The following is a 12,208-nucleotide window of genomic DNA, read 5'->3' as shown; positions in this document are numbered from 1 at the left end:
TGTCATAGTCATCATAGCTCGATACGATCTTTTTCTCGTCGAGTTTGTACATCCGCCACCTGCAAAACCACCGGAAATACAATTTATTATTCTGTGAGGTGGATTGATATCACTGTCTACCTTTTTCCCTTTATCTCGGGAATTGTAAGTTGTTTTAGATTGTTGGCTGAGGTCTTCTGTGTTCCGCTTTCGTCCACGGCTATCGATGTATTTGTCCAATAGTCCTTGGCGGGCTAGCTTCTCGAGGACATCTTTTGCTATTACACAGTCATCTGTGGTGTGTCCATACTTCTGATGCAAGGCGCAGTATTTAGATTTATCTACATATCGCTGGTCCTGGTATGTACCGGCCCTGTTTGGAGGTTTGATGAGTTTCGAATGTAGGATGTCCTTTATGATGTCTTCCCTTTTTGTATTAAGGGGAGTGTAGCTGTCGAACTTAGGTGTCAGTCTAAATGACCTTTGGTCTATTCTACTGCTCGAATGTTTGTTCCGTCTTTCGTCCTCTCTATTCAAGGTAGGCTTTTCCACTCTTCGCAGTGCTCAGAATTCTTCAATTTCAATCTAGGTTGTTGCTTTTTCTTGGAATTCAGCCAGAGTCTTTGGTTTTACTATGACTATGGACTCTTGGAATTTTCCTGGGCAAAGGCCGCTCTTTAGGGCGTGGAGGTGGACTTCAGGGTTTAGATTTGGTATTTCATTGGTTGCTTCCGTGAACCTGGTCATGTAGTCTTTCAGTCTTTCATTTGGACCCTGTTTGATAGTGCTCAGGTAGTCAGAGTTGTGGACATATATCTTGGATGCGGCAAAATGATTGACGAACTGGTCGGTCAGCTCATTAAAATTAGAGATGGAACCTTCGGGGAGGTTAGAGAACCAAATCATGGCGGCTCCATCCAGAAAGGTTGGAAAAGTGCGGCACAAAATTAGGTCGGATTCTTTGTTCATGAACATCATAGCATGGAATCTAGTGACGTGGACATTTGGGTCTCCTATTCCTTGGTAGGGTTTTAGGGTCGATGGCAGGGTGAAGTTTTTGGGCATTTCGAAGCTCATGACTTCCTTTGTGAATGGGTTAGTTCTTTTGGTGGTTGTTTTCAGGGGATTAGGTATAGTGTGTTTTGTCTCCGATGTATGCTCATCGTTGTTGTCTTTGTTTTCAGCGTTCTTATGTTCTCCTCCTTTGCTATGGCCGTGCTGCTTCTAGCGTAAGAGTTTAGCCATTCTCTGGTTTTTGGCCCTGAGGGCCTCATTGATCGCTAGGAGCTCGGCTTGGTTAGTACTTGAGGGAGCATGACTGTGCTCGTTCGCCATGTGCCGTGGCCTGCAAAAAAGAGTGGAAAATGTACAGAATAAAGAGTCGTGGGGTTAGAAAAATCTTCGGGTCCACGGTGGGCGCCAAATGTTCCTGCGTAAATCGGGGCACTCTAAGGTATAGCTCGTCTTACTAGAGCTCGGACCGGCTTCCCTTAGAACGGAAGGATGGAACGTCGTCTACTTGCTGGGGAGGCGGCGTTGGGCACCTGCAAAGAGACTCTAACGCTCAAGTAAGTAAGAGCGTGAAGTAATTTAGAGTAAAAACTGAATGTATTGCGTACCTCTAGCTTAGTAGCTTACTAGTATATATATTGAGTTGTTGTGAGATTTGTTATTCGTATCTCCGTTGTTATTTTGACAGAGTCTATACTAGTTATTGTCCGAGTTTGTTGGGGTAGTGATGATTTAGTTGAAGAGATTGTTGGGGAGGATATCTCTGCCAATTATACCCGATTCCAAGATTATTACGATTGTGGGCCAAGATTTAAGTAAGGGATCAGATACATAAACAACTTCGTTAACTTTTATATTAGGAAGTTATGGAAGGACAAACTATGTCCAACGTTTGTAATCTTTGAGAATTTATTTAATAATTTTTATTATTTAAAGACTAATTTATTCAAAATTGATATTCTAAAAGATTTAATTATCACCTACTCTTTTAATTTTTTCTGATTTGAGTCGCAATATATGAAAAAAATCACAAATTAGATCCATATTAATAAATTGTAACGAAGCCCATATTTAGATGTTTTTTTTCTCCCTAAATTACGCCCAATAACCTAGTTGATATGAATTAGAGGTGAGCACGGGTCGATTTGGTTTGAATTTGTATTTTTTTGTATATGTATCCGAACCAAACTAAACCGATTAAAAACGGATTGGTTCGGTTCGGGTAATTGGATATCCGATGACTGAAATTCATAAAAAAAAAACCAAATTTTTATATTAAAAATTCAACAAATACAATAAACATGTAATATCAATAGAAATAATCCAAACATGTTAAATATCAAATACATTAAAAACTAAACTCATTAAAATTCAAACATATTAACAGTGAATAATCTGTCTAATAAAAAAATCATATGTATATTTTTTATTTTTTTATTTAATTAATATATGATCGGATTCGCGGATTGGTTCGGGTTTCGTAGCCCCAGAATCAATACTCGAACCAATTACTAACAAAGACCATCGATTTAGTTCGGATTGGATCCGATTACTCGTTAGTTCCAGAACCAATTTAATTGGTTCGATTTAGGTTCAAATGAGTAATTGGGTATCCGCTTCCCCTCAGTCCTATGAATCCTATTTTTTTCCATCCTCCAGAAGAAAAGATATATAGTAAGGGGAAAAAAGCGAGCAATGTGTCCGTTGGAAACTAAGGAACGTGACTGTTGTGGAAGTCATCAAAATCTGACCGTTAGGATCTCCATATGTGTATGACCTTTTATATTCCTCTAAACTTTGTTTTCTCTATCTCACAAAAGAAATAAAAAACTCTCTTTGCTTTCTCTATTTCTCTGATCTTCTCTTAACGCTCTCTGTTTTCACTTCATTCCAACTACTTCATTTCTTTTGCATCTTTCTACAAGCTCTGTTTCGATGGCGGAAACAAAGAAAGACACTCACATTGTAGAAATCCCGGTGGACCAAGAACACCAAAACAACCACAAGATCCTCTCATGCATCACCTCCAACATCGCCGAAGCAATCGAAGACCACCCTCTGACCGAGATCTCCGACAGCCCCGGTCACCTCCTTCTCCTGAAGCTCTGGCAGAGACAAGAGACTCTCTTCGCTGCCCGAATTGCCCGAAAGGAAACAAAACTAAGCTCTCTAAAATCCGAACTCTTCACACTCTCCTCATTCTTCTTCATCTTCCACTTCCTCTTCCTAACACTCTTGTTCACATCATCTGCCAATTCACCCCAAAAGAACGGCGCTTCGTGCTGCACCAAGTGGTGGCTACCGTCTACAGTTTCTCTCTGCACTTCAATGGTGTTTCTTGTGATGGTTCATGCGAAATTGCGAAGATATTGGAAGGTGTGGGAGGAATTACAAGGGGAGAGGGGTGATGGGAGGGCACTGAGTAGGTGCATTCAAGAACTGAGGATGAAAGGGGCGAGTTTCGATCTGTCGAAGGAGTCGAGTTGGAATGGGAATGGGGTGAAGAGGATGAAGAGTTCAAGCGTTGAGATCAAGTGGCGGCCGGTTAGTTGGTGTTGCCGGAATTCGCTAACTGTTTGCATTTTTTGTTTTACTGGTTTTGTGTTCCCTGCTTCAAAGCTTCTTCTTTGTGGCTTCTGACTTCTGGAATCTTCTTATGATGAGTTGGCATTTCAGAAATGAGGTAAGCATGGATGATTCATTTCAATGATTTCTTATTTAATTTAGAAGGATCTTTTAACTAGGCATATCAATTAGGAGAATTTATCGTAAATCGTTAGTGGGAAATGGTGAGTGAAGAGTGTGAAGTTTTTTTTTTTTTTTTCTCTTTAATTTTCATTTCTTCAATTTTTATGAGTTCATTATTGGCTCGTGCCTGTTTTTCTTCTTTTATTTTTTTTGGCAATTTGTTCTAGCAAATTTCAGGGAATGGAGCATTTTTGGTCCGATTAATTAGGAACAACTCTTCAAATTTTGAAGGTCGCTATGCTTAGAAGTAGTTCAGAATTATAATGCAACCTTCAACTTCTGGGTAGGGAGCATATGTGATGTGACACACCAGCAAGGCCCAGACATAGGAGACTCTTTGTATGAGGCTCGGTTTCAAGACACCATAATCTGAGCTCCTGTGGTTTTTTATACCAAGACAAGATATTTGTGTTGCTCAGGACTAGAATTTATTCTGAAGCAAGCAACACCTCTTGTGTGCTGAGTCCCTGAAATCTTTCAATATTGTCAACTTATCTGAGATATGCAGTAAAACTGCAAGCTACTCCAATTTTGCCACATTCTATAGGCCTATTCTTTTTCATACATTATGAATAAATTCATTCATTCGTTCAATTGTAGAACTGATGTTGCTTTGCTAGTTGTTGAATCTACAATCTTGTCAACTCTGTATCTAAGCTGGATACAGATCAGTTCTTTGGAATATCAAAGCTGTTATCACTTCATGAGAATGGGCGCAAAAGCATTTTTTAATTTTTTTTGAAGACATATACTTTTGAAGAGAATGCAGACTGCAGAATTGTTCTCATAAGGGGTAACCATTAGCTTGTAAAAGATTAACTTTAATAATAGGAGATATTGCCACCAATTGATAATACCCATTTATGTTATTTCCAAATTATTCTCAGCTGAAAAGTTTCTGTTATCAACATGGAAAATAAAATACTAATGAAGATGGAAGATAATTTGAAAAATCAGAGAGGTTGCAATATTACTTGGAAGCTAAAGTGGCAATCTATCTTTAACATTAAAATGATGATATTTGAAAAATAAACTACTCTTTTGTCCCTTATGTTGCTTTTGTTTATATATACAGATCCTGAAAAATACATAACCATGTCTGACAAATAAAAAACATTAAATTAGTATATTTTTTTATTTTTCTTTCTAAATCTTTTGTATAGAAATAATAAAAATGAATTGAACTTTTAAAATTTATTCTTTTTATATTTAATTTATCACCAAACAACATACAAAAACACTAAATTTTATCTCTCTATCTTTTGTATCTTATTCTTAATGTCTTATTTTGTCATGTTTTCAAAACCAAACACAGCCTAAGACAGTTTTTACACAGTGCCAAATATCACTCTACTGTTTATAAAAGAGTTATAAACAACAAAGCAAAATGTTAAATTCTTCAACAGCTTTCATCCTAATCTTCCATTTTGGTCACAACATTGAATATTTCTCAGTCCGGGTAGAGATTAAAAAAACAAAATAAGACAAATACAGTAAGACCCAATGCTTTCAAGGAATCAAAGATAACACATTGAAAAATTTAGAAGTTAAGCTTTCCGAATATCGAGTTGCTACTCTACATATTTTTCACTTTGGATTACAATACAAATCAGCCTCTATGAGGTTGTTAATCCTGTAATGGAAGTCTTCTCTTGAGTTCATGCCACCCCGTCAACTATTCATCCTCAAATACTAGGTATGAATGTATTTTTATGATACACCAACAAAAATTATGCACTTTCAAAGCCAAAAATTCGGAAAACACCTGCAATCAAAATGCAGATAAGTTAACTGCAGCCTCCTGTTATTTTTGTGTTTCTAATAATTTTTCACAAAAGATATATACCTTCATCAGCCTGATACTTGTTTTTGTCATCACCAGCATAAGCCAGTAAATTATATTTAGGGTTCCACTCAACACTGTTCATGGCAGCTCTACAAGGAATCTGATGCACAGTTCGTCCAGTTTGGACATTCGACTGTTTCATAAGCAACAAAATTCTAATATAAATCTTCATTGCAAATAAATTATCAGAAACAACAACAACAACAACAACAACAAAGCCTTGTCCCACTAAGTGGGGTCGGCTACATGAATCAAACGACGTCATTGTGCTCTGTCATGTATCATGTCTACAGAGAGAATTGAAAAAAAAAAAAAACCAACAGGTTTTCCAATCACATGATAGTATTAAAAGTTGTGTCAAGCATAAACTTACAATATCGATAAATAAGTCTTCACTCGCAGAAGCAATCAAATCCCCAGTATAATTGAAACTGATTGTCCGAACAGGCCATCTAAGAAAGATAAAATTCCATTCCATATTTGTCATAACACGATCTATAAAATCAGTATATATATATTAAAAAGAAGTGCCATATGCAAGCCAAGAAAACTTACTCGAGCTTTGTGAATGTATGAACACACATCATCTCTGAGATATCCCACAAGCTAACAAGGGAATCAGCACTTCCAACAGCAAAATATCTGCCTCAAGAACATGAGGTTATTGTTAAAGAAGATCTATTTGTTATGTCCATATATAAACATTTTCATGAAATAAAAAAATATAGAACATAAAAAATTCTAAGACACTAAAAGATTGCTTTTATGAAGAATCAGATATATGGCTGTGCATTTGTCTCCTTCCTATGTAATAGCAAGACCAGAAATACAAAAATGAGAAGCATACCTTCCTACTGGGTCGATTGCGATGCAATAACAACCAGCTGTATGAGCCATGAGGGTATCAAGAGGTCGAAGAGATGGATAAGACAGTACTTCCACAGTCCCTAATGATGGTGAGAATGTAACAAGAATATTAAAGAGAATTTTTTTATATACTTCATTTGGACCCGATGAAGTGAAATGCACTAGAGTTGGGATTCATATTCGGACTTGGTTAGGGAAAAAAGCACCAACTCAAGCAGTGAGCTCACCATTTCCTGTTGTTAGAAAGAACATCTCTCCTGTCATGTTCCAAGCAATCTCATTTACCTAAGTAAACACAGGAAAAGTACAGGATCATTCAGAATAAAATTAACTCAATATGTTAAGATCATTATGTGAATTATAAAATTAATTTCCTGTCTGTTCTCAACTGTATATCAAGTATCAGCCATATGACCAAACTGCAAGGATGTACAATTTACTACTGGAATTACTTAAAATGGATGAACTTTTAAGAAATCACAAAATCTCAGCTATAAATTCGTCCGTTTGAGTAAAAGCATGAGCTCCAGAACAGCATCATAATTGATAATGTTTCAAAATGGCTAAAAAAGAAGCAAAAAAAAAAAAGGACTGCAGAGAGCCAGGTACCAGGAAATACATCAGCGACTTACTTTGGCCATAAGCAAAACAAAATCAGATTTCAAGGCAAGGAAGTCAAACAATAATGAAGTCAAACAAAACACATAAATATACAAATCTAGCACCAACTCCGACTTTTTGAAACTAGGGTTTATAGCTCTACGCCTCTACCCATTCAGAGCAAATATGGATTTAATTTGTATTTCATTGGACTCTTAAATTCGGCCGTGGTTCCTGAACTTAGCTGGGCAGTTTAAAGGGTATGGAAATCAAACAAACATTAATCATTTAAGGAATTGAAAGGATAAACACTACATATGTATATTCACATTTTACGCAAAATTTTCAAGGTTCAGTTTCATTTTCGTAATCTTGAGTTAAGTCTTAACGCATTCTCAGAAACAGAACAGACAGCAAGGGTTAAGTACAAAATATATAAACTAGGGTACTACCTCGTAATTGAACTTCCGCCTATGAATTGGTTTGAACTTCCGGACATCCAATATTGTTAACTCATCATCCTACAAAATGCTGAAAAACAATGAGAGAATCATAAAACCTAGTCTATTTAGTAACTAGCAAAGCTGATTGCGTAACAGACCCTATTGCCTACAGCTACATGAGTCCCATCAGGTTTGTAGGTAATATTGATATTCTCCCCACTAAGTTCTGCCTGTTGTGAGCATTTTCCACCTGCAGAAATCAAATATGAGCAGTTTCACTTCAACATTCAAATACATATTCTTGCTAACATAACCATAAAATGCACTACTAATCTCACAAAATATGAAAGGTCATAGTTATCCACCTTCTAAATATGACAAACCAAAGCAAATTGTACAACTAATGTTCACTTACTACGAGCATCCCACAAACGAACGGTCTTGTCACCCGATGCAGTTGCAATCAGATCAGCATGTTTGGGGTCCCAACATAGCTGATCTACACTATCAGTGTGACCCTTCAATTCGATATCTTTGACCTTACCCTATAACAAGTAAAACCATCCCAGTGCCCGAAAATCAGAACACGATACACAAGAATGAGAAGTCAAATTTCCAACCACAAAAAACAAAATAATCTTTACTAATGACATAAAAAATAGCAGCAAAAACTGAAAGATAATCTCTAAGCTAAAAGGTGCCAAGGAGATATTATTGTCAAAATTACAATTCACCAAATATTTCCTGATTTGATAAGTCCTGATTCTAATAGAAACTTCCTTCCCAAACTCCAATATCATTGTCATTCTGGATGGGAGAAGGAACCAGGGTGGCAACTACTTCATTGTACTTACCAAACTGCAGCTACACCTCAAATAAATTTAACTCTCCTTGAGCTATCAATTTCTAAAAATTAACCATCAGTTGAGCTGCATTCGGAATAGTTATATTAGCATCATAATTGAAAGGATATGTTTACCTAAACCCAAATCCTTTGGTGGTAATCAAGTCAAGCCACATCCAACAAAAGATGAAAAGGGGATAGCTTGAAATTCATTGAAATTTTCATCTTTTTTGAAAGCAACAAACCCTAACCTAGTAAGCAATTTTTGTTAGGGGGAAGGAAGTGGACTGCTTTAATTTTTCCTCAAACAGCATATGTATGCATTTCTTTGTAAAAATACTTTCTCCAATCAAAATGACACCATCTATATGAAGATTAAATGTCATTTTCAACCCCCATGAAGCCAAATTGAGGTAGAACTAAGTATATACTACCCTAAACCTAAGGCTAATGTAGATGACCTTTTACTCCTCTAATCTATGACATGAAACAGCAAGAGGATTCTCATCGTAAACAAAACGAGTCAATTATAAGGAAAACAAAATACTATCAAATAATATGCATCAAGGATCAAGCTTACATGGCCATGTGGCTCAATATGCCAGATTCGAGCAGTTTGATCAACAGAGCCAGAAGCGAGTTTTGTTCCAATGCAGTTCCATGCCACAGAGTGCACCTTTTCTCATACGAAACAAAACTTACCCAGTTTCAGAATTTAATCAGAAATAGTGCCAAGGAACTTGTCTTAACCACAAAATTTGAACATTGAAAACTTGATTACCATGAGAGAGAGAGAGAGGTACCTTCTTCTTGTGACCAGAGTACTCTCTGCTATGCAGATTCTTGAAGGGGATTTTTTCGTCCATCGTGCGAATTGCGAAGCGAAGAATCTAAAGCCGTTTTCTCTTCTTTGAGGCTTGAAGGGAAAAGAAAAGATTCTAACGCAGTTTATGTGATTGCTGGAAGCTGTATATGTTAGAGCTAGGGGCGTTCGGCAAGAGGCAATTTGAAATTATATATTTGTATTTCTTAAAATACATTTACACAATAAAGATTATTATTTTTAATTAAAGTGTTTAGAATATAATTTTTTTTATAAAAATTTATTTACTACTAATTACTTGGATAATTAAATTATTTATCACATATAAAGAGAAACTAAGATTATTTTTTATTATGGTCTCATTTAATTAATTAATTAAAATAATTAAAATTAATATAGTTATTTTTTTATAATAATATTATTAAAATTTATAAATTTAAAAATAATTTATTATTAAAAAAATACTAATATTCAAAAAGGAATAAAAATTTTATAAATAATAATAATATACAATATATAATTCGAGAATAATTTAATTTATAAAATTACTTAATATAAAGAAGAACATAGTTAAACTCTATAGTTGACGATAAATATTAAGAAATTGCGATATACATTCAATTAAGTTCTTTTTTAATTTTTATTAATATATAAAATATATACATCGGTCACATATACATCCTTAACATATATATAATATGCAACGGCCAACGGTCAAAATAGACAACTTAAATTTGGTTAGCATTTTAACTTTTATAAATAAAAATAAACAACTCACTCAAAATTTATTTTGTAATGTGTAAAAATTAAATTCATTTTTTTATGTAAATAAATATAATTAATTATTATTTAATATAACAATATAAACAATGTTCAAAGTATTCCACTAAGTACTTCTGAAAATCTCCTTTCATCTTCTTCGACTATATCTCTATTTAATTAATTATGATTTAATATAATTATTTATTTTTAAAATAATTTGCCACATGACAAGTTATTATTAGTTACTCGAAGTCTTTCTAAAGTGGAACTCTCTCTTCTCATTGTATGTATAAGAACTCTCTAGGCACAAGATTCGGTGGTCCAGGAACCTTTGGATCACTTAGTGGTCCAAGTAAAAAACATGTTTTTAGAGTTTTTTTATCAATTACTACGTAGTCCTTGAATTAATTTTAATTACAAATTAACCCCATATATTTTATTTAATTATAAAAATAAATTTTTATTTTATAAATTATTATTTTATCAATTATCTATTATATTTATTAACAATCAAATACAAAAATAACAACCAATTATATCTTCCATTCATCCTAATAATTCCAATTGATTAAAAAATTAACTTTGATCTCGTTACGTTCGTCCATGTCTTCCAAATCGTGTTTCCTTGAAATTCAATCGATAGGTTTTTTAAAACAATCGATTGAATGATAACTCAATTGATTGGTTTACACTATATCACAAAACAATCGATTGAAAGTTGTAAGGAAGAATGGTAAAAAGCTTAAACCAATCGATTGTTTATACTTTCTAATCGAATGAATGCCTCAAAACAATCGATTGTTGTTGTTACTCAATCGATTGAATTCACGAAAACAACATGGATTTGCCAAATACAATCGATTGAAAAGTGATGACATTGAAGTTTTAGCCAAATTCAATCGATTGGTAATGTAATCCAATCGATTGGAAGGTGATGAAGTTGAATGTTTTGCCAATTTCAATAGATTACCCATCTACTCAATCAATTGTTTTTTTTATTATACCAATAAGCTATTGAACCAACTTGGTTAAACTTGGTTACCAAAATAATTTCGTCATATAGTATCACGGATTTAATTAATACTAGTAGAAATACATTTCCTTCGTCCAAACTAGACCAAACTACAGGATCAATGATTTAAGTTAAGTGATAAAAATTGTTCTTATGTTAATACATTGATATTGGTGCAAGAAGATAATAAGATCCTGATCATGGTGATTGAAAAAAAATTGGATTAATGAGGATTTGTACAACCTATTTGTGATTTATGAAAGTAGAATAGAATAAATTGTGCAAAATCCTACAGAATTCTGAAAAATGAGAACATTACTAATTGATTGAGTAGATGGATATTCCATTACCAATCGATTGAAATTGGCAAAACATTCAACTTCATCACCTTCCAATCGATTAGATTACATTACCAATCGATTGAATTTGGCTAAAACTTCAATGTCATCACTTTCCAATCGATTGTATTTGGCAAATCCATGTTGTTTTTGTGAATTCAATCAATTGACTAACAACAACAATCGATTGTTTTGAGGCATTCATTCGATTGGAAAGTATAAACAATCGATTGATTTAAGCTTTTTACCATTCTACCTTACAACTTTCAATCGATTGTTTTGTGATATAGTGTAAACCAATCGATTGAGTTATCATTCAATCGATTGTTTTGAAAAACCAATCGATTGAATTTCAAGGAAACACGATTTGGAAGCCATGGACGAACGTAACGAGATCAAAGTTAATTTTTTAATCAATTGGAATTATTAGGATGAATGGAGGATATAATTGGTTGTTATTTTTGTATTTGATTGTTAATAAATATAATAGATAATTGATAAAATAATAATTTATAAAATAAAAAACTATTTTTATAATTAAATAAAATATATGGGGTTGATTTGTAATTAAAATTAGTTCAAAGACTATGTAGCAATTGATAAAAAAACTCCAAAAACATGTTTTCTACTTGGACCATTAAGTAGTCCAAAGGTTCCTGAACCACTGAATCATGAGCCAACTCTCTATCTCTCTTCTCCAACAATTGGTCCTCATCTTTTGACAAAAAAAGTAAAAATGAAACCTTTGATACTGGGCACAGGATTCGATGGTCCCAAAACGTTTGGACCATTAAATGCTCCCATAATAAAACATGTTTTTAAAGTTTTTTTAACAACTGCTACATAGTCCTTTAACTAATTTTAATTACAAATTAATCCCATATATTTTTTTTAATTATAAATTATTATTTTATCAATCATCTATTATGTTTATT

The 12,208-nt window shown here is 33.9% G+C and overlaps 2 protein-coding genes across 4 annotated transcripts; one reads left to right on the top strand and one right to left on the bottom strand.

Annotated features, from left to right (window-relative positions):
• Positions 1 to 2,803: 2,803 nt before the first annotated feature.
• LOC112720077 (uncharacterized) lies at positions 2,804 to 4,594 on the top strand. Of its 3 annotated transcripts, none has more exons than XM_025770880.3 (2): positions 2,804 to 3,673; positions 3,916 to 4,594. In XM_025770880.3, the coding sequence occupies exon 1, from the start codon at positions 2,926 to 2,928 to the stop codon at positions 3,628 to 3,630; it is 705 nt and encodes a 234-aa protein (XP_025626665.1). In that variant the 5' UTR covers positions 2,804 to 2,925; the 3' UTR covers positions 3,631 to 3,673; positions 3,916 to 4,594. The 3 variants fall into 3 exon arrangements, with proteins under 3 accessions (XP_025626665.1, XP_025626666.1, XP_025626668.1); XM_025770881.3 differs by having other exon boundaries at positions 3,906 to 4,332; XM_025770883.3 differs by having other exon boundaries at positions 3,970 to 4,102.
• A 651-nt stretch (positions 4,595 to 5,245) lies between these two features.
• On the bottom strand, positions 5,246 to 9,341 carry LOC112720076 (THO complex subunit 3). The gene is made up of 11 exons (XM_025770879.2): positions 9,142 to 9,341; positions 8,919 to 9,014; positions 7,910 to 8,039; positions 7,653 to 7,744; positions 7,504 to 7,572; positions 6,679 to 6,736; positions 6,432 to 6,531; positions 6,140 to 6,226; positions 5,958 to 6,036; positions 5,585 to 5,717; positions 5,246 to 5,503 (listed from the first exon to the last, which is right to left on the bottom strand). Exons 1-11 carry the CDS (start codon positions 9,202 to 9,204, stop codon positions 5,469 to 5,471), a joined length of 942 nt encoding a protein of 313 aa, XP_025626664.1. The 5' UTR covers positions 9,205 to 9,341; the 3' UTR covers positions 5,246 to 5,468.
• Between the last annotated feature and the right edge of the window lie 2,867 nt (positions 9,342 to 12,208).

Source organism: Arachis hypogaea, chromosome 11, assembly GCF_003086295.3.
Source record: "Arachis hypogaea cultivar Tifrunner chromosome 11, arahy.Tifrunner.gnm2.J5K5, whole genome shotgun sequence".
Lineage (NCBI taxonomy): Eukaryota > Viridiplantae > Streptophyta > Magnoliopsida > Fabales > Fabaceae > Arachis > Arachis hypogaea.
This window is presented reverse-complemented; position numbering and strand designations above follow the sequence as displayed.